The sequence below is a fragment of the Hemitrygon akajei genome, chromosome 5 (genome assembly GCF_048418815.1).
Source record: "Hemitrygon akajei chromosome 5, sHemAka1.3, whole genome shotgun sequence".
NCBI classification, from domain to species: Eukaryota; Metazoa; Chordata; class Chondrichthyes; order Myliobatiformes; family Dasyatidae; genus Hemitrygon; species Hemitrygon akajei.
The window spans coordinates 27,337,583-27,359,077 of record NC_133128.1 but is presented as its reverse complement, the minus strand read 5'-3'; the positions used below and the strand labels follow the sequence as shown (position 1 = coordinate 27,359,077).

Here is a 21,495-nt window from a genome sequence, read left to right as displayed (position 1 = left end):
TGCTGTCTCTTCTTTTACACTGCAATGGGAGATCACCTAACACACTGGAGCAGTGCTCAATGCATGAAAACTGTATTAGAATCAGACCAGAGTCAGAGTGGTGGACACAACCTGCGGCTATCCTTCCTCTGATAGTAAAATTGTCATGCAGGACAGTCAAGCCCGCACTAAATATAGATTTTGCACCACAAAATATATTAACCTCATGACTGCATTTCACTTCAAATGAAAAAAAAACCTGACATTAAAAAAAAACACAAAACTGCAAATACACTGACAACATATTTCCTTTATTACAAAAGTGACCATAGAACAATCTGGGAATTCAGATCCATAATTCCTTGAAAGTGGCCTCACAGGTACAGAGGGTTATAAAGAAAGCTTTTGAAAAATTGACCTTCATTAATCAAAGTACTGAGTACAGGAGCTGGGATGTTATGTTGAAATTGTATTAGATGCTGATGAGGTCTAATTTGGAGTACTGTGTCCAGTTTTGGTCACCTACCTACAGAAAAGATGTCAATAAGATTGAAAGCATGAAGGGAACATTTATAAGGATGTTGCCAGGACTTGGAAGACCTGAATTATAGCGAAAGGTTGAATAGGACTTTATTCTCTAGAACATAGAAATATAAGGGGAGATTTGATAGAGGTATACAAAATTATGAGGAGTATAGATAGAGTAAATGCAAGCAGGCACTTTCCACTGAGGTTGGCAAGACTACAACTAGAGGTCATGCATTAACAGTGAAAGGTGAAATGTTTGAGGGGAACATGAGAGGGAACCTCTTCACTCAGGCAATGGTGAGAGTGTGAAATGAGCTGCCAGTACAAATGCTGGATACCAGTTCAATTTCATCATTTAGGAGAAATTTGCATAGATATGGAGAGTTATGGTCCGGATGCAGGTTGATGGGACTAGGCAGATTAACGGTTTGGCATGGTCTAGATGGGCCAAAGGTCTTGTTTCTGTGCTCCAGGGTTCTATGATTCTATGCCTTCATTTCAAAAGGCATTGGCTGCTAAATGCTTCTGGACAAATTGAGGTCATGAATGTTGGCAAATAAATACAAGATCTGTTTCCTTCTTTCAAGCTGACAGAGAAATTAAACTGATAATCCAAAGCAAATTGAAGACATTCAAGTTTTGACTTAATATAACACAGTGCCCTAGAAATCTGTATGCACAGCGGCTGTTGAAGTGCACGTAAGAGCTAAAGCAGCATCAGATCGGTAAAGACCCCAAAGAAAACAATGAACATCCAAACTAAGTGATAGGCCTAGAAACGATTGAGTGTAATGGACTAAATGCTTGCCCAGTGCCCAAAACATAAGCCAGTATCAGCAGCAGCCATACTAGAAAAAACAAATCTTCCTGCAATCTGACTTCATATACTTGTAAGGATGACATGTAAGGATATAATCAACAGGGGAAATTTTAAATATTTACCTGAATCTGGGACTGAGAGGCTGGCATCTAAAGCTATCATGCAGCACAATTTTCTCTGCTGCTGCACCCCCAGTGCCACTTCTTTCCAGCTTCTACTATCTCCCAACTACATCATGTTCACCTCTCATTTGATTTCCATTTCAGTCATCAAAGAGCAATTGATCAACAAATGCCATTTTGATGTAAGTGTATCCCATGAGAGAAGCAACTAGAACCTAACTACTTGTCCCCCTTAGAAATGTCCTTTGGTCATGTTCAAAGCTGTTAGCTGCAGACATTTTAAACAATGCAGTATTGAAGGTCACCTTAATCAGTATGTCAACAAAAACATACAGCCATACTTACTAAAATGAAATTCTAAAATATGAGAAAAGCAAACAAAGTGTTATCTAAAAATCTTACATGTCAAAGCAAACAATGCATTTTTTAATCAAAATGATAATGCACTAACTTATAGTTATGTAGGTTTGGGGGTTTGGGAGGGTGGTTTATTTGTTACTAAAGGGTGAATCCCATTGAGCTGGTATGAAAGTGATTGTTAGCACAATTATCCCATTTTTCATACTGTGAAAGAGCATTATTAAACAAGCCAATAAAAAGCAGCATCACTTGGTGCCTGGCTTGTACTTATTCAGTCTATGAAGAGTTTGCATCAGTGGTAGGAGGGAGAATTCCTCTTGTGAGGGGGCAGGAGTATTTCGCTTTGGATTCTGTGAGCATTAGAGAGAAGCATATCTGAATAAGCTTTAAACTGCCTTGTTTCATTTTTAAAGCCTGCCTCGTTTTTAACCACTCGGCTTCACGAATGGATCCCGATGGGAAGAAGATCCTCATTCTGCGCTGCATGGAGCTACTGCTGAGCTTAGCCTGTTTTGTTCTCATCATCCTGAAAGCTTCAGCTGACTTTGAATGGACAATCCTCTGTCTTTTCTGTGGCGTACTATGCACAACAATGAGCAGCATTATGCTCTTCCTGGAGAATGGCACCAGTAAGGACCAGTGTCGTCATCTGTCACATATCACAGAAGTGTGCATTTTCAGCCTTGCTTCTGCCTTCACTACAGAGGCTCTTGTCCAAGTTATCAGTGTTCTTGAGATGGGAATGCTATTGCAACCTGGCCAGTATTATTTTAAACCTCCTCCAACTTGGCAGACTGACTTTCACTTTAAGCTAGCCTTAACAGTATCCATTTGTTTGGTTTCTTTGTTGTACTGGATGGATCATCATCACACCAGATACCGAATTAGGCAACGAGGGCTTATTACTGTCACTCCAAAATCCATGTACGGCGTGAAACTAACATTCTCTTTGATTTTGCTGTTCTTGTTGTGGCACTCTGAAGAAAAGGGAATTTTTTCAACGGTGTGCCTTTATTTAACAGCTCACATTATCTCAGTGTTCAAGGCTACTACATTTATGATTCCTTTAGAAGTGTCCACAATAAAAATCAGATCAGCAATTGTCTGTGTAAATATAGTGCTATTTTTTATTTATGGCAAAACCTTATTAGTGTGGTCTAAACGTGTTATGATGCAATGTAGTAATGAGGCATATGTAAAAAGTTGTGTAAAGCAAGATATTGATGTATTGTGTATGTTTTCCTTTTATAATTTTTGTGCTGAAGGTGTTACCTTCACAATACTTTCAAGTTTTAACTCATTGTTGCTCATTTATGAATTAATATACTTAGTTAACTTCCATGAAAGTAATATGAATAATGTTATGCAAGATGGACCTGTGTAATGCAGTCCTTTTAAAATATCTTTGGTGAGCTGATGCAAATAACTTATTTGCTCTACTTACTTATTCTACAGAACTTAAAGTACAAGTAAAGATCAGCAAAAAATGTAGTAAGCTTCTCATGCTACTAATAGGCTTACACTAACAAATTCATTCATGTATTTATAAAGAATATCTCACAACTTAAACTGGAGTAAAAGTGGTTCTCTTCCAGAAGTAAAGTTATTAAAATAAGCTATCAAATCAGTTTAACTGGTTGTTAATGCAAAGTAAAACTAAGTTTGAAAATAAATTTCAATTTTCTTTTTCAAAATCATTTTCTGGAGTTTTCTGTATTTTACCTGTTCCATTCAAATCAGGACCTGATTCATAATGTAATTCTCTTTAGATTAAGGGTGCATCTCTCCCTTTTTTTTCTTTTGCGTTTAAATACCTTACTTCCAGCTTCTTACAGTTAAGATCTATGGGTTTTTTTTATGTGTAAACATATTATAGTTTAGGTAGTAGGCAATATACCTTCTTTTTATAAATACAGCTCTGTGGTGATACAGTTCTGATTAACTTTTTTTATATATCGTAAGGTTGGCTTGGAGTTGGGTAGTGGGAGGGTGGGCTGGTAACTAACTTTACATGATTCTACTATGGGTGCTTTGCTTAATTGTTATGAAGTGTACTTTGATGTGTTTGTTTTGCACTGTATAAACCTCTTTTTTTGTTTTGTTGCATTGTAAAAACTCATTAAAAATTTTTAAAAAGAGGAAAGAATAATGTAATTCTTATCTTCAACCCTTTCACTTCAAAGATGCAGCTAACAGGAGGAAAGGCCTCTGAGAACATTCCCATCCTCAGCGATGGCAGGGCCCAGCATGTAAGTGGCAAAGACAGAGCCAAAGCATTTTCATGCTCTGCCTGAGGTGCTAAGTGGATAATCCATCTTGGCTTTCTCCAGAAGACCCCAGTGTCAGAGAAGCAGTGTTAGTGAATTCAATTCACTCCTCTTGATATCAAGAAAGGACTGAGAGCACTGGATACAGCCACGGTTATGGGAGCAGATCACTCCCAGCCACAGTATGGAAGACTTGCATCCTTGATCTAACTGAGCTGAGCGGCAAGCTATTCAATACAAATAAAGCTCTGATGCCTACCCAAAAATGTGGAAGATTCTCTTGTTCACAAAAAAAGCAGAGCAAATTGAATCCGGTTAATTATCACCTAGTCGATTCACACCCATCAATAAGGTGAGGGACTGTAATCAACAGTACTGCCAAGCTGCACAGTCACTACCCATCTGCTGCCAGGTGACCAGTCTAGGGTTTTCTAGGACCACTCATTCCTAGACTTCATCAAAACAGTCCCACACGGGAGGATGGTCAAGAAGGTTCAGTCTCTTGGTATTCAGAATGAGGTAGTAAATTGGATTTAACATTGGCTTCGCGGGAGAAGCCAGAAAGTGGTAGTAGCTGGTTGCTTCTCTAACTGGAGGCTTGTAATTGGTGCTGGGTCCATCGTTGTTTATCATCTATATCAATGATCCGGATGATGATGTGGTAAACTGCATCAAGAAATTTGAGGTTAACTGCAAGTCTGAGGGCATAGTGGACAGTGAGCAAAGCCATCGAAGCTTACTGTGAGATCTGGACCAGCTGGAAACATGGGCTAAAAAGTAACAGAATTTAATGCAGACATGTGTGAGGTGTGCACTTTGCGATGACAAACCAGGATAGGACTGGCACTTTGATCAGTAGGGCACTGACAATGTGGTAGAACGAAAGGAACTGGAAATTCAGAGCCATAATTCCTTGACAGTGGCATCACAGGTAGATAGGGTTGTAAAGAGAGTTTTTGGCATAAAGTATGGTGAGAGTTTGGAATGAACTGTCAGCAGAAGTGATGAATGAGGGTTCAATTTGAACTTTCAAGACAAGTGTGGATACATACATGGACAGGAGGGATATAGAGGGCTATGGTCCAGGTGCAGATCGATGAGACTAGGCCAAATAATAGTTCAGCATGGATTAGGAGGGCCAAAGAGTCAGTTTCTGTGTTGTATTCAATGACTCTAACATTGACCAAATTCCAGATGCGAGGTGAGAATGGCTGTCTGGGCATCACAGCAACAATTGACTGAACATAATATCATGGTACCTGGGTGAAACTAATAAGTGGCAGGAAGGGGGAACACTCCAGCGGTCATAGACCACACAGAGGAAGACTTTGATATGTTGGCAATCAATCATCCCAGTCCTGCCTGGCCTATCCGCTTTGGAGCAATACAACCAATCATCTTCAGTGGCTTATCATTGGACTTGCTGCTATCATAAGACCAGAAGTGTAGCTATTTGTTCCATTCACAGCGCCTCTTAAAATGAGGCAGCTCATATGTGCACATAGCAAAACTCAGGTAAATCCCAGTCATGGGTTGATAAGTGGCAAGTAACTTGTGGGCTGAAAAGTTAAGTGCCAGGCAATAACTGTTCTCAGCTTTTCTGCACAGAGAGTGCATGTTTTGCCAGAAGAGATGGTAGAGTCGGGTGCAATCACTATGCTTAAGAGACACTTAGACAAGCATTTAAGTCGGTAAGGCATAGTAGGATACAGTCCTAGTGCAGGCATATGGGATTAGTTTATATTAAAATTAGGTCAAATATTAGAAAATATGTACATATCTTCATTATCACTGGCATATGTTGTGAAATCTGTTGTCTTTGTGGCAGAAGAATTAGAATCAGAAACATAGAAATATAGAAAACCTACAGCACAATACAGGCCCTTCAGCCCACAAGGCTGTGCTGAACATGTCCTTACCTTAGAAATTACCCAGGGTTACCCATAGCCCTCTGTCAGGTTTATTATCATCAGCTTGTGTTGTGAAATTTATTAACTTAGCAGCAGCAGTACAAAGCAATGCATTATAACATAGAAAGGAATGAATAAATAAATAAATTACAGTATAGATATATGTGTATATTGAATAGATTTAAAATAATGCAAAAATATAAATAATTTTTTAAAAGTGAGGTAGTCTTCATGAGTTCAATGTCCATTTAGGAATTGTACGGCAGCAGGAAGAAACTGTTCCTGAATCGCTGAGTGTGTGCCTTCAGGCTTCTGTACCTCCTTCCTGCTGGTAACAGTGAGAAGAGGATATGCTCTGTGTGATGGGGGTCCTTAATAACAGGTGTCACCTTCCTGTGGCATCGCTCCTAGAAGATGTTTTGGGTACTACAGAGGCTAGTACCCCAAATGAAGCTGTCTAATTTATCGACTTTCTGCAGCTTCTTTCGGTCCTGCGCAGTAGCACCCTGCCCCCTCCCCGTACCAGACAGCAATGCAGCCTGTCAGAATGCTCTCCACGGTAATAACAATAGAGGAAAAAATGTGAATTGCAGTAATGTGTGTGTGTATGTATATATATATATATATATATATATATAATACACAAAATAAATAAGTAAACCAAGAACAAAAATAAAGAAAAGGTAGTGAAGTAATGTTCATGGTTTTAATGTCCATTCAGAAATCCGATGGCAAAGTGGAAGAAGTTATTCTTGAGTCGCTGAGTGTCTGCCATCAGGTTTCTTTACCTCCTTCCTGATGGTAGCAGTGAGAACAGGGCATGTCCTGGGTGATGGGATTCCTTAATGATGGATGCTGCCTTTTTGAAGCATTGCTCCTTGAAGATGTCAATGTGGGAGCTCCTTCACAGGAATGATCACTATAGGTGAAGATGGTAACTCATTCATCAATCATCACTTTCTCAAGGCTGCTTGCTGTAGGTGTGGGAGATAAATTCTGTCCTTGAAACTGATGCTCAAATCCCAAAAAAACTGAATAAACAAGAGAATCTTACATAAAGAAAAATAGAGTAAGATGGCCCTCTATTGAAATCCTGCTTCAAACACAGTCTGCTACATTCTTCTTCCTGTTCCTCTAAGTGAAGGTTGAGAAATCTGTCTACCTTAAATTTCTTAAACTAACATTCTTTTTAAAATTGGATATCCAAAATTTCTTTATAAGCCCCATTCATCCTGTGTGATCACATTTATTTAAATTAAATGAGGCCTCATTGTTTTATTGAAAAATTTATCAACATTTATTTATTTATAGCCCAAACAAAAAGATTAGATTAGATTTAATCAAACTTGATTAGATTTTGGGACAAGTAACTGAGCAGCAGGAGAAGAGCACATTATGAATCAACAGAGCAATAACAAAATGCTGGACCAACTCAGCAGGCCAGGCAGCATCTATGAAAGGTAATAAACAGTCACATTTTGGGCCGAGATCCTTTCCCAGGTCCTGATGAAGGGTCTCAGTCTGAAGCGCCAACTCTTTTTTCCTCTCGATCGATGCTACCTGACCTGCTGAGTTCCTCCGGCATTTTATGTGTTGCTTTGGATTTTCAGCATCCACAGAATCTCTTGTGTCTATAAATAACACTTTTTACCTTCTGGTCATGGTCACCAAAGATTGTATCTGGATTTAGGACTGCATATTTTCCTAAGCTGTTCTTGTTGTATGAGTTGATTTTGAGAATGCACATTGAGTTGCACAAAGCTATGTTTCTACATTTTGATAGTCTCCCACTATATTTCATTGGCTAGTTCATCACATTTCATGTGAGTTACACTAAATCTCTTATTATCTAGCAAAGACTGTCACTTTTCAAAATGCTTACTGCAGAAGATCTGAATGTGCTCTTTACAATGCCCTCAAGCCAATTGTTGATGGCAAACTTGAGTAAGATGGATGACAACACAGAATTTAGTTCTCTTAGCTTTCAAGAGAAATAGATTCACTGGGGCAACTATTTACTCACATAGATTTTGCTATATCACAATTTCTGGCAGATGGTTGTCCAGTGATCCCTGCTAGAAACTGAGCTGCAATTATATTTTCATATATTATAATTACCGTACAAGTGCTATATTTCAAAACAGTCATGAACTGACCTTAAGGACGTTTAGAATATCAGGGAAACAAGTCAGCATCCCTTTGTACTCTTTATTAATCTCGATCAGGCTGTGAAAATCCTTTTTTGGCTGCAAGACAAATCAGAAATATACCAGGTACTTCTAGTGGTGCCATTAAATAGTTCAAAGGCCATTAATTCTACAAAAAGCAAAGTTTAATATAAATTATGAATAAATCATTTAAAAATAATTAGATTGTTAGAATAATGTACCTGTTCGAAATGAAGATTCCCAATGTCAGTGTATGTTTTTCCAACAAATGATAAAGCATTTTCAATTGAGCCTTTCCCTTTTGAAAAATGATAAAATATTTACACTCTGTTACATTTAGCATTCGCACTGCAGCATTCAACAATACTTTAATGCTACATTCATTTAATATCCACTTGCTATCGCATTTATTCTAAGCATGCAAGGTCTCATTTTCTTGGCTACAATTTCCATCTCCAGCTTATAGGACAGCTATAATGTAGTCATGCACGGAAATGTAATTGCTGTATTTGCAGTGTGTAAATATGTACAATTAATTAAAAGGGATGTTTGAATTTGATATCACCTACTTAATATTTCATAAGCTCTATTTGACTGCCTGCCAGAATTCCATTTGCTGTGATGTCAATGCAAAATAGCATCACGCGCTTCTATATCAATTCTCTTTTATCTTTGGATTTGGTCTGCACTGTATCTGTTATTAGGACTTTCATCAGCAGCAGGCACATGAAATAAGTCCAACGGAGAAAATCATATTTGTAATTTTAAATTGCTCTTCTAGAAATGCCCAAATCCCAGCATGTTTGCAACCTGTATTCAAACTGCAATCAACTAACTGAGTAGTGGAAAAACAGAGTGACTATATCAATTACCATTACCGCTGTGCAACATCACATGCCAGCTGTTCATAAACCTGTAACACCAAGATCTTGCACCACTGTTGCAATATTATTGGACCAACGCAGGTCATGACCAAGATAGATCTCATTTAATTTGTTCTAGGACTAAAACAGATCTAGCTTCCATTGGGAATTTTACAACAGAATAGCTATAGTAACACTTAACTAATGACAACACACACAAAATGCTGGTAGAACACAGCAGGCTAGGCAGCATCTATAGGGAGAAGCGATGTCGACGTTTCGGGCCGAGACCCTTCGTCAGGACTAACTGAAAGGAAAGATAGTAAGAGATTTGAAAGTAGTGGGGGGAGGGGGAAATGCGAAATGATAGGAGAAGACCAGAGGGGGTGGGATGAAGCTAAGAGCTGGAAAGGTGATTGGCAAAAGTGATACAGAGCTGGAGAAGGGAAAGGATCATGGGACGGGAGGCCTCAGGAGAAAGAAAGGGGGGGGGGAGCACCAGAGGGAGATGGAGAACAGGTAAACAACTAAATATGTCAGGGATGGGGTAAGAAGGGGAGGAGGGGCATTAACGGAAGTTAGAGAAGTCAATGTTCATGCCATCAGGTTGGAGGCTACCCAGGAGGTATTTAAGGTGTTGTTCCTCCAACCTGAGTTTGCTACTTAACTAATGATATTCTTTTTCAAACACACAGCTCCTTCTGCTCTGCAAATGTGACTCCCTTGTAGATTAACAATCTGTCTTCCTTGCTTTTGAATATATTCAATGAATCAGCCTACAGAGCTCCCTGGGGCAGAGAATTTTAAAGATATGTAAAAGTTAGGTTTCAGAGCCAGTGATGTTTGACAGTAAAAGTTAACAAGGTGAGAAAAAATTCAGATTTGAATTGTCAGGTCTGATTTGTTCTGCTCTTATTAATGAGCCAAGGGCAGTAACTTCGTGCAGTACACGTCAACCCCCTCCTGCACATGCAAAAAACAAATCGTTGGGATGGGGGGTTACGTTCTTATTGCGTTTGCGCAATGTATTTTTTGTGCATGGAGAGGGGGATGTTGATGTACTTTTTTGAATGAACTCCATGGATTTCTTTGTTACATGGCTGTCTGGAGAAGATGCATCTCAGAGTTGCATATTACATGCATACATTGATAATAAATATACTTTGAACATTGATTGGACAGCCACATACGAAGCCTCTGAAGAATTAATATGTTTAATCGTGAATGCAAGGTCAGTGGCCTGAAGATGCTGAATAACTTCAAATCCAGAGGACTACAGGCTGACAAATGCCATCAATGTTGCTCAGGTTGCACAGTCGTAACTCTGCATCAAATGTGCACAGTTCCCTGGAGATCGTGATTGATTTATGTTCCAACTTCTGTTAGTTTCCATACTTCCCAATATTATTGAGATAATGTTAATGTTTTTTAATGTGGAAACAAATACAAAATAATTGTTCAAAGTTTTTGCCATTTTAAAATTTCTCTTTGTTAACTTCCATTCTCTTCCTCTAGAAACAACATTTACCTTAGGTTTTTTTTCCCTCTCTCATAGTATTCATTCTTTATTTTATCATGAATATTCCAACTAAAGTCTATCGATCCTAATTAACATCAAATTATCCCACTTTTACCAATCTGTTTCCAGTATGCAGTTTGCAAGTCGCTGATATCTTGAAGCACCCTAACTGGAATGGCAAGATTAGCCAATGATTATAGCTTAATGCACAGAAATATTTACATATAGGTAGTATGTTGTAGGATGTTTACAGACAATTTAATTAGCGAATTTGAATCCACACTGTTCTTTACATCGAGGATGTGTACTAACACATGAAAAGATATGCTTTGGCAATCTAGGCAGGGTGAGATAGAATGCTAACAGTAAACTGTGATGACGTATAACCAAGGGTTAAAGTGAAAGCAACTGAAACAACCTTAGAAAGATGAATCAAATCTGTCGACTAATGGGAAAGAAATGAAGCAAGAACTATTGAAAGGTGTGAGAAAAAGTCTTTCCCTAGAAACTCAGAACATTTCACATGATACACAAGTGAATTTTCATCTCTGGTCATATGGGCAGAGGCTCTTCCGGGGAAGTGTAGTGTGGTCTTCATTGTTGCTGTAACAGGAGTGCAATGATCTCAACTGGTTGGCAATGCATAACTGACAACACTCCGCTGATATTCTATCCTAAATATATTGTTCTGGGGGCAACTCTGTTTTCCAGAAGAGCCCCAGACATTAACATTTTTAAGGACTCAAGGTCTGTGTACCGATCCCAAGGGCAAAGCAGTTCCAAAGTGGCCCCACAAATTGAAGCAGTAGTTCCTGTTGAGAACTGCTTGCAATGAGCATAATATTGCTCCACCTCAATACAAGTTGTAATGCATTGAAGAATTCCCAACTGAAATAAATAATTAGCCTTTGACATATTTAAACACAGAAATTAGGATGTGGTTACTTCATCTCATGACCACAGCTCGTATGTTGTAAGAAAAGGAGAAAAATTTAATATATTTGAAAGTCCAGCAGGTAGTAAAAACAAATTCAAAGCCAAAAGCATCCAAGGTTCACCCTAAGGCATATGGATTACATGCTATTTATGATGCTTGATGTATCTCACACAAAATGCTGGAGGAACTCAACATCTATGGAAACAAATAATCAGTTGACATTTCAGCCCAACAGCCTCCTTCAGGGGCGAGGGGCAAAGAGGCTAGCTGGAAGGGGATAGGTGAAGCCAGATGGGCGGAAAAGGTCAAGCGGTGGAGAAGAAGGAATTTGATAGGAGAGAGACCATGGGAGAAAGGTCCCCTCCTCCCACCTGTTTTATTCTGGCGACTTCCACCTTCTTTATCAGTCCTGAAGAAGGGTTGGCCTTAAACCTCTACTATTTATTCATTTCCCTAGATGTTGCCTGGCTTGCTGAGTTCCTCCAACATTTTGTTTGTGATGCTTTGGATTTCCAACATCTGCAGACTTCCTCGTGCTTGATGTATCGGTTTAAGCTACTACAAAGGTCCTTATTTGAAATTAAATATGTCGATGTTTACTTTACCATGAAAGGAGTTTTTGCCAAATGACGCTGCCAAATCCAAGAAAGCTTTTCCTATTTTGGTATATTCAGACTTCAATGCTGAAAGAACAGATTTTTCAAAAAAGACATTGTAAAATTTATTTTAACACAACATGAAGCAACCCAAAGGATATTGTCATTGATACAGTTTTCCTAATATTTTAGTGTAATGGATTAATCCAAATATTCACAGCTGTATCTACCCTTTAGTTGTGAATGCACTCAGTGGCCTGAGGATGCTGTATGACTTCAAGTCCAGAGGTCTACAGGCTGACTAATACATTCAGTTTGCCGTACACTATTTCCTAGTGATACTGATTGATTTATCTTCCACCTTATATGTTGTCCCCATATTTTCTCATATTATTGAGATAGTTTTGGTGACTTCTACTGTAAAAGCAGAGAAAATATTTGTTCAAGGTCTCTGCCATTTCTTTATTTCCCATTATTAATTTCCACGGTCTTCGTCTGGAAACATTTACCTTAGTTTCTCTCTCTCATAGTATTCTTTATTCTGTCAGGAAAATTCCAGCTAAAGTGTATCAATCCCACTAAGCATCAGATTATGCTGTGTGTGACTGTCCATTTCCACTATGCAAAGAGTTTTCAGTTCACTCACACCCTGGAAAGCCCAAACTAGAATGGCAAGGGTACCAAGTGTTTATAATTTACCACACAAGTAGCCAGTGGTCACTTGAACTATAATTTAACCACTGAGGCACCAATCAGAAATATGTGATTTAGAAGCCTCAGCCAAAAGGTTATTGTTGTTTTGTTGCTTGTCTAATGGAACCAGCAAGAGGATCTTTATTGATGGCTCTTACTTGAATAGCAGTGATCCACCTGCTTTCAATAAGCATCAGTATTTAGTTTGCCAGTTTACTGGAAGGAACTTTCTTTCACAAAATATAGCTGGAAGCAAGCCTCTGATAGAGGTAGAGATGAAGAAGGAGTTCTGGTAATTAACTGTCAAGGGGCAGCTACTGAATACTCAAAAGCCAAGGCAGAGTGGATGTGGGAGAGGTTGTTTCCTATAGTAGGGGAGTCTAGGACCAGAGGACACAGTCGTAGAATACAAGAACATCCATTTAGAACAGAGATGAGGAGGAATTTCACAGCCAGAGGCTGGTAAACCTGTGGAATTCATTGACACAGATGGCTGAGGAGGCTAAGTCATTGGGTATATTTAAAGTAGAGGTTGACGGGTTCTTGATTAGTAAGGGTGTTAAAGGTTATTGGAAGGAAGCTTGAGAGGGATAATACATCAGCCATGATGGAATAGTGGTGTCGACTCAATGGGCTGAATGGCTTAGTTCAGCTTCTCTACCTTATGGTCTTATGGCAGGGTGATTTTTTGGCTGTGAAATATGGGAATGCAGAATATGTGCTGAAAATTTTAAATGAAATGCTCAGCTGAAAATTTAGCACAGTTCTAGTAAGAGATGTTAAATCAAGATCTTCCAAGGGAGGTTGTGTGACCTTCTTTGGTTATAAAGGGTTCACATTCAGACAATGTGCTTGAAAGAAATTTGTGTGCCTTCCTTTCCCCCCAATATAAACAAGTAATAAGCTAGACATTGATGCCATTATGCTCCTTCGCAAACATTCTCTACGGTATGATTGCTATTGCTAATATCTATAGTATTAATTATGGAAATTTTAGAATTAGACATACTGTTTTTATGGATAGTGATTCTATCCAAGTAGTACCATTTCTGAACTGTTATTGATAATACCTATGGGACAAATTAAAGCATACATAAATTGATTTTGTATTAATTATGATCAGAACATAGTTCTACCCATTTCCTATAAAGTTCAAACAATTAACAAATACTTGACACCTTTATGGTAATTCTTGCACATTCTAGTACATTCGAAAAGCATTTCTTATAGGATTCTACAATCAGTGGCCACTTTATTAGGTACCTCCTGTATCTAACAAAATGGCCACTGAATGTATATTTGTGGTCTTCTGCTGTTGTAGACCATACACTTCAAGGCTCAATGTGTTGTACGTTCAGAGATGCTCTTCTGTACACCACTGTTGTAATGTGCAGTTATCTGAGTTACTCTCGCCTTTCTGTCAGCTTGAACCTGCCTAGCCATTCTTCTCTGACCTCTGTCACGGCATTTTCAGCCACGTAACTACTGTTTACTGAATGTTCCTTTTTTATTTTGCAAACCTTTCTCTGTAAACTCTAGAGACTGCTGTGCATTAAAATGCCAGGATATCAGCAGCTTCTGTGATACTCAAACCACCCCATCTGGCAGCAACAATCATTCCATGGTCAAAGTCACTTAAATCACATTTCTTCCCCATTCTGAACAGCAACGGGACCTCTTGACCATGTCTGTATGTTTTCATGTGTTGAGTTGCTGCACACGATTGGCTGATTAGATACTTGCACAAACGACCAAGTGTTTAAGTATACAGAATAAAGTGACCCCTCAGTGTACCGTAATCGAATGCTATTGATTGCAAGTTCCAATATATTTTATATCCATCCAAGTACTAAATGATTTTATGTTGAACAATAGGTCGACTATATTTAAGAAATGCACCATATTTGTGGTGAATATGTTAAGGCTGACTGGAAGTAATTAAGAAAACGCTACCAATTGGAGAAAGACACCAATCAGAGTGGAAATTGGGAAGGACACTATTTACTTGGTTCTATCAAGTAATCAAGGTCTTTAAAATTATGGTAGCTTATTTGTGGGGACATAGAGGCCATGTATTGGTGTGGGGGAATTCCTAACTTTATAAATCTAGTAGAGAGCTCAAGAGGAACTTGTAGGTGAGAAGTCATGGCCACTTGGAGTAATTGAGGAAAATAAGCTCTGTGGCTGGCCAGTGATCACTGGGGATGGATAACGGGTCACATCACTGTGAACGAAGACCAGCAAGGATGAGGGGAGGGGTCCCCCCCCAACGTTAGCGGATCCCTGGATCAGAGATCTGCACAGGCAGGAGGCGTGAGGGCTGGAGACCCCCTAGGCTGGCAAGACGGCAACCCTGGAGTTCACGGTTCTGTCATCGGTGAATCCTGGGGAGAGTACCGAAGATCAAAGCCCAGAAGTCGAAGACTGAAGTCTAAATTTGAGTCAGCAAGTCTGGAAAGCAAGGCCCAATGGCCAACACCCTGGGTCTGCACGTCTGCGAATTCACTGGGGAACTCAGGAGCCTGATGTCTGGGAGTTTGCAAGGCCGCAGGAGGAAAGGACGCGATCTTTCCTAGGGTTTAAATCCTTCTCGGTGCGAGAGTGAGCGGAAAGGTGCTTGTTTTGTTGTTGTGTTGTTAGTCTGTTGTTCTGTTGACCATTATGGGCATGCTATGTGGCATCTTGGCGATACTTGTGTGCTGCACCCAGGTTGTGTTGGTTATTAACACAAACATTGCAACTCATTCTATGCTCCAATGTACATGTGATAAATAAATGAATCTGAAACCGGATATATCCCAGTTATTGACCCATTTACATGGAGTGCAACCACAAGAAAGCAGCACCCATCATCAAAGATTCTGACTATCCAGGCCATGCCTTAGATCCCACTACATCAGGTTTAGTAACAGTCATTACATTAGGTTCCTGAACCAGTGTGGATAACTTCAATCACCATTACTCTGAAATGATTCTATGACCCACAGACTCATTTTCAAGGACCCTTTACATGTCATTGTTGGTATTATTTGTTTATTTTCGCAGTCTCTCTTCTTTTGCATATTGGTTATTTTTCAGTTTTTATGTATTGTTTTTCATAGAATTATTGTATATTTTCCCATAAATGCTTGCAAGAGAATCAATCTCAAGGTAGTTCTGCTAATGTATACACACTTTGATAACAAATGTACTTGAAACTTCAAACTAAAGATATGTCTTTTACTTTTGCCATGCATTAATATACATACTTCCAGGACACCGAGCCAGGTGCTCTTCTGTTACTGCTACGAGATTTCTGACACTTTCTCCCATACTCTTGGCAAAGGTCAAATATTTTTCTGCATCTTCTCTTTAAATTAAAAGAGAGAAAAAATCTATTAACAACTATATAGCTGGCCAATCATGTTAACATTGTACAATATATAAAATTGTAAGCCACACACAAAAAGTTGAGGAACATTGCAGGTCAGGCAGCATCTATGGAGGGAAATAGCCAGTTGGCGTTTCAGGTTGAGATTCTTCATCAGGATTGGTAAGACGAAGTGGAGAGAGTCAGTATATAAAGGTGGGGGGAGCTAAAGAGAGCAGATGATGCAGGTGAAGGAGGTGATAGGCCGGTGGGAAAGAGGAGAGTGGGACTGACGTAAGAAGTTTAGAGGTGATAGGTGGAAGTGACAAAGGGCTGAAAAAGATGGAATCTGATTGGAGAGAACAGTATACCATGGAATAGAAGGAAGGGGTTAAGGAGGGGAACCAGTAGGAGGAAGGTGATGGACAGATTGAGAGGGGGCAGAGGCTAAAGAGACAGCCCGATGGGAACCAGTGGGATAAGCGCAAAGAAGGAGGAAGGGGAGGGCTTATGGTCCACTCTCCTCTTCAATCAGATTCCAAATATTTTCTAGATGTAAACGGAATAAACCTACCCATCCAGCAGCTTAAATTCTGATGACGGCATGATTTCAGAGAATATCATTCCTCCAACTGCTTCATCTTTCTCTGCAATTCTTTTACCAATTTTCCATTCCTGGAGGGAACAATGCTACAATCTTAAACATTCATGAAATATGTACAGGAATAACTCAGAACCTACACAGATGAATGATCAGTGTCCTCAAGGTTTAGAGGATACGATGGCACCTATGCACTGTATCATATCCAATGCTGTTGATTGTTTTTTTATTAATTCAATACCTTCTTGATGAATTATCATGCTTATCAAAGCAGTAGAATAATTTCTTATTGTTGGCATCCAATGTCATAATCAAATGCCGCAGTGTGACAGAGAGCACAGGACAGATGCAAAATGGATTTCTAGTTCACACAGACACAGAGTTAAATTTAGGTTCTGGAAGTTTGGATTATAATGGATTAAATTTGGTCCTTCATTCCAGTTTCTCTCCATTTTGGCTCGTAACATAGCATTCGTTGCTTTAAATTCTGAAGTATGATAGTTCGGATTGAGTATGAAGATTCTAAACATCATGCCCCCACTTCCATGGTACCAAATCCTTAATGTATTATTGGCCACTTCAGTGCTGGGTTTTGGCTCTTCTTAATGTAGCCTTCAAAACGTTAAGCATTTTCCACTTATGTTTTGTATTTAGTATCTGTCAATTTGTGGTATTTGTTATGCTGGTTCAGACCATCATGGGGTTTAATAGAAGTAAAGGCTAAATCCATGAAATGTGGTTAAGTTTGAAAACCAAGCATAAATAAATATGTTTTCTCGGCTTAGCTTTCTTCAAAACAGTGACTGAAATACTCACAAACAAGGGAAAATCTAACAGATGCTGGAAATATGCGCAACACACACAAAACGCTCGAGAAACTCAGCTGCCAGGCAGCATCTATAGAAAAGAGTACAGTCGACATTTCGGGCCACGACCCTACATCAGGACTCAAAAGGACTGAAACACTCACTCACTTTTTCATCGTTTTTTCTGATAAAGTGTTGGAAAATTTCACTCTGGGAGATCACGGGGTGACGAGATATACGGTTGATCCAGATCTGCAGTCCACCCATGCGAGCCTGAATAAACTCTTCACTGAACCGCCCTGTAGATTGAAAACAATCAAGGATGAACTTACAAAGGCAAACCATACAGGGACTCAATGATCAATGATCAAATGGCAGCCTAATCCGAGAATCAGATGTAACCCGTTATATTGACTCTTATTGACCACACAAAGTGGGATGGCGCGGAAGCTTAGTGGTTAGCGCAACACTATTACCGTGCCAGCGTGGTGGCGAGGGTTTCCTCCCACATCCCAAAGATGTACGGTTAGGTTTAGCAAGTCGTGGCCATGCTATTTTGGTGCTGGAAGCATGGTGACACTTGCAGGCTACCAAGCACAATTCTTGGTGATCTGATTTGATGCGTGCAAAATACACAGTTTGCTGTATGTGACAAATAAGGCTAGCCGTTCTTTCTTTCAAAAAGGTTATCACAGATGTTCTCGTTGAGGCGAAGGAGGATGAGAGACGACTTGAGAGAGGTGCTCAAGATGATAAGGGGCACAGATTGAGAGGGCACCCAGAGGCTTTTTCCCAGGGGGGGAATGAGCTCATATCGGGGACATAATTTTAAGGTGATTGGAGGAAAGTATAGGGGGATGTGAGAGACAACCTTTTTGCAAGAATGTGTTGAATGCAGAATTCCCTGCCAAGGGTGGTGGTAGAAGCACATACATTAGGAGCATTTAAGAACTCTTAGGTAGTGCATGGATAAAAGAAAATTGGAGTGCTAGGTAGGAGGGAAGGGTTAGATTGATCTTGGAGTCGGTTAAGATTTTGGCTCAACATTGTGGGCTGAAGGGCCTGTATTATGCTGTAATGTTCCAATTTCTGTATCTGGATAACTTACTAGCATTGATACAGGGTTAGTTAAGGGCAAAGATCAGAGAGTAGGGTAAACAGATTGTTTACTGGTTGGATGTTGACTACTTTACAGGGCACCAGAGGGATGATTTCTTAGCCCTGAACATTTCAAATGATTATTAATGCCTTGGATGAAAAGCAGGGTGCAGCACAGCCACACTTGCTGATGTTATGAAACTAGGTGTGAGCGTGAACAGTGAAGCTGATGTAAAGAGTCTGCAAGTGGACACAGACAAAATGAGCAAGTGGGAAAGAAGATGACAGATGTAGTACAATGTGGGAAAATGTGACATAAAAAGATTAGAAAGAAGCACTTGTTTTAAACGGTGAGAATCTAGTGAATACTAGCAACACACACATAATGCTGGAGGAACTCAGCAGGCCAGGCAGCATCTATGGAAAAGAGTACAGTCAATATTGTTGTGCAGAGGATATTGACTCAATATTCATGAAAGTCAAGAGGTAAACATGCAAATGTGGTAAATGGTCAGAAAATCAGATGATATTTTGGACTTTATTGTAAAGTGGTTGGATTATAAAAATAAGAGTCTTTCTGAGATACTACAGGGCTTTGGTGAGACATCATACGGAATAGAGGCATTGAGCCAAGCAGTATATGAGATGGCCCTTTCATCCACTGAGTGTTTGCCTACTGTTAACCAACATTTTGCAGAACTCATTCATTAACCCCATCTCCATTCTCCCCACATTCTCATCATCTCCTCCCAGATTCTACCACTTACGTACATCCTCGGCATGATTTACAGAGGCTCCTTATTTTGTTTTCCATATTTTCTGTTGCCTCTTCTCAAATTCTTTCAAAGTGCATCACCTCATATTTATCTATATTAAATTTTAACTGTTATGTAACAGCTTATTTCTAAAGCTTGACAATTTTCTCCTGAAGTTTGCATCTAATCTCCTCACTGTTTACAACATTGTTTGCACAATTTATTCATGGATTCTAGGAATTCTTGGGGTGAGTGGGTGTACTGTATAAATGCAAGAATGATATCATACATAACTGAGCAGGAAACCTCAGTCGTATCAACGATGCTCTGTATATCCCAACACTAGTTTCATACAACAGAAATGCACAATCAAGTGTTACCATTAATTCAATTATTTGGTATGAATTATATTAAAACTACAGTCTGAAGAGAATCATATCAAGGGAAACAGGTTCAAACTTAAATACACAAAATAAAAACAGAAAACATAAGAGAGAGAACAGCCTCCCTAGTCACCTTCAGGATGCTGGAGACAGGTAACTGGGTGACTGTGAGGAGAACGAAGGGAATTGCACTGCCAGTGCAGAGTACACCTGTGGTTGTTCCCATCAATAATAAATATACAATTTTAGATTCTATTGAGGGGAATGACCTACAGGGGTGGAGGGGGTGAACAGAGACCAGGTCTTTGGTACTGAGTCTGGTGCTGTGGCTCAGAAGAACAGAGAGGTGAAGAGGACTGCAGTGTTGATAGGAGATTCCATAGTCAGAGGAACAGAGACAAGGTTCTGTGGACATGATAAAGATACCTGAATGGTATGTTGCCTCCAAGGTGTCAGGGTCAGGGATGTCTCAGTTAGAGACCACGGCATTCTAAAGGGGGAGTGGGAGCAGCCAGAAGTCTTGGTACATATTGGCACCAATGACATAGGTAGACAAGGTGAGGAGGTCCTGAAGATAGATTTAAAGGAGCTAGGTAGAAAGTTGAAAAGCAGGACCTCCATGGTAGTAATCTCTGGATTGCAGCCCATGACACATGCCAGTGAGGGTAAGAATAGCATGATTTGGCAGATGAATGCACGGCTGAGGAACTGGTGAAGGAGGCAGGGGTTCAAATTTATGGATCATTGAGATCTCTTCTGGGGAAGCTATGACCTATACAAAAGGCATGGGTTACACTTGAACCCAAGTGGGGACCAATATCCTTGCAGGCAAGTTTGCTAGAGTTGTTCCGTGGGTTTAAACTAATTTGGCAGGTGGATGGGAACCAGAGTGATAGTGCTGAGGAAGAGATAATTGATTTGCAAACAGAGACAGTGTGTAGAAAGACTCATAGCAAGGAGAGTTCTGTTGATAGGGCAAAACTGCAGTCAACAGGATGAGCTGCAATGTAAAAGGTGGACAAAATCAAAAAGGGTGAATACAGGACTGCAGGTGTTATATTCGAATGCACGCAGTATACAGAATAAGATTGATGAACGTAGCACAGCTACAGATTAGCACGTATGATGTGGGTATTACTGGATCATAGCTGAGAAAAGATTACAGCTAGCAGCTTACTTTCCAAAGATTCACATTGTACTGAAAGAGACAGCAGATAGGTAGAGGGGATGGACTAGCTCTGTTGGTGAAAAATGAAATCAAATCATTAGAAAGAGTTTGGAAGGTGCTGAATAGTTGTGGCTAAAACAAAGAACTATAAGGGTAAAAAGTCGTTGATGGGAGTTCTATACGGACCCCCAAACAGTGGTATACAAAATACAACAGCAGATAGAAAATGCATGCCAAATGGACAATGTTACAATAGTACGGGTGATTGCAACATGCAGGTAGATTGGGAAAATCAGGTTAATGCTCGATCCCAAGTGGGGGAATTTCTAGAATGCCTACGAAATTGCTTCTTAGAACAGCTTGTGTTTGAGCCCACTGGAGGATCAACTAATCTGGGCTGGGTGCTGTGCAATGAATCAGAGTTCATTAGAGAGCTTAAGATAAAAGAACCCTTCGGGGGAAAGTAATCCTAATATGATAGAATTCACCTTGCAATTTGAGGAGGAGAAGCAGATGTATCAGTAGTACAGTGGAGTAAAGGGAATTACAGAGGCATGAGAGGGAAGCTTGACA

At 39.7% G+C, this 21,495-nt stretch overlaps 1 protein-coding gene across 3 annotated transcripts in view; it reads right to left on the bottom strand.

The window, feature by feature from the left end:
* The window catches only part of LOC140727281 (sorting nexin-9-like), a 68,925-nt gene that overhangs the window by 6,839 nt on the left and 40,591 nt on the right, over nucleotides 1-21,495 (bottom strand). For all 3 annotated transcript variants that reach the window (XM_073044540.1, XM_073044541.1, XM_073044539.1), the window contains 6 exons: nucleotides 17,687-17,817; nucleotides 16,686-16,786; nucleotides 16,011-16,111; nucleotides 12,079-12,156; nucleotides 8,376-8,452; nucleotides 8,143-8,232 (listed from right to left, as the gene is read on the bottom strand). In XM_073044540.1, the coding sequence (XP_072900641.1) occupies nucleotides 8,143-8,232; nucleotides 8,376-8,452; nucleotides 12,079-12,156; nucleotides 16,011-16,111; nucleotides 16,686-16,786; nucleotides 17,687-17,817 (578 nt within the window). The remainder of the gene's footprint in view (nucleotides 1-8,142; nucleotides 8,233-8,375; nucleotides 8,453-12,078; nucleotides 12,157-16,010; nucleotides 16,112-16,685; nucleotides 16,787-17,686; nucleotides 17,818-21,495) is intronic.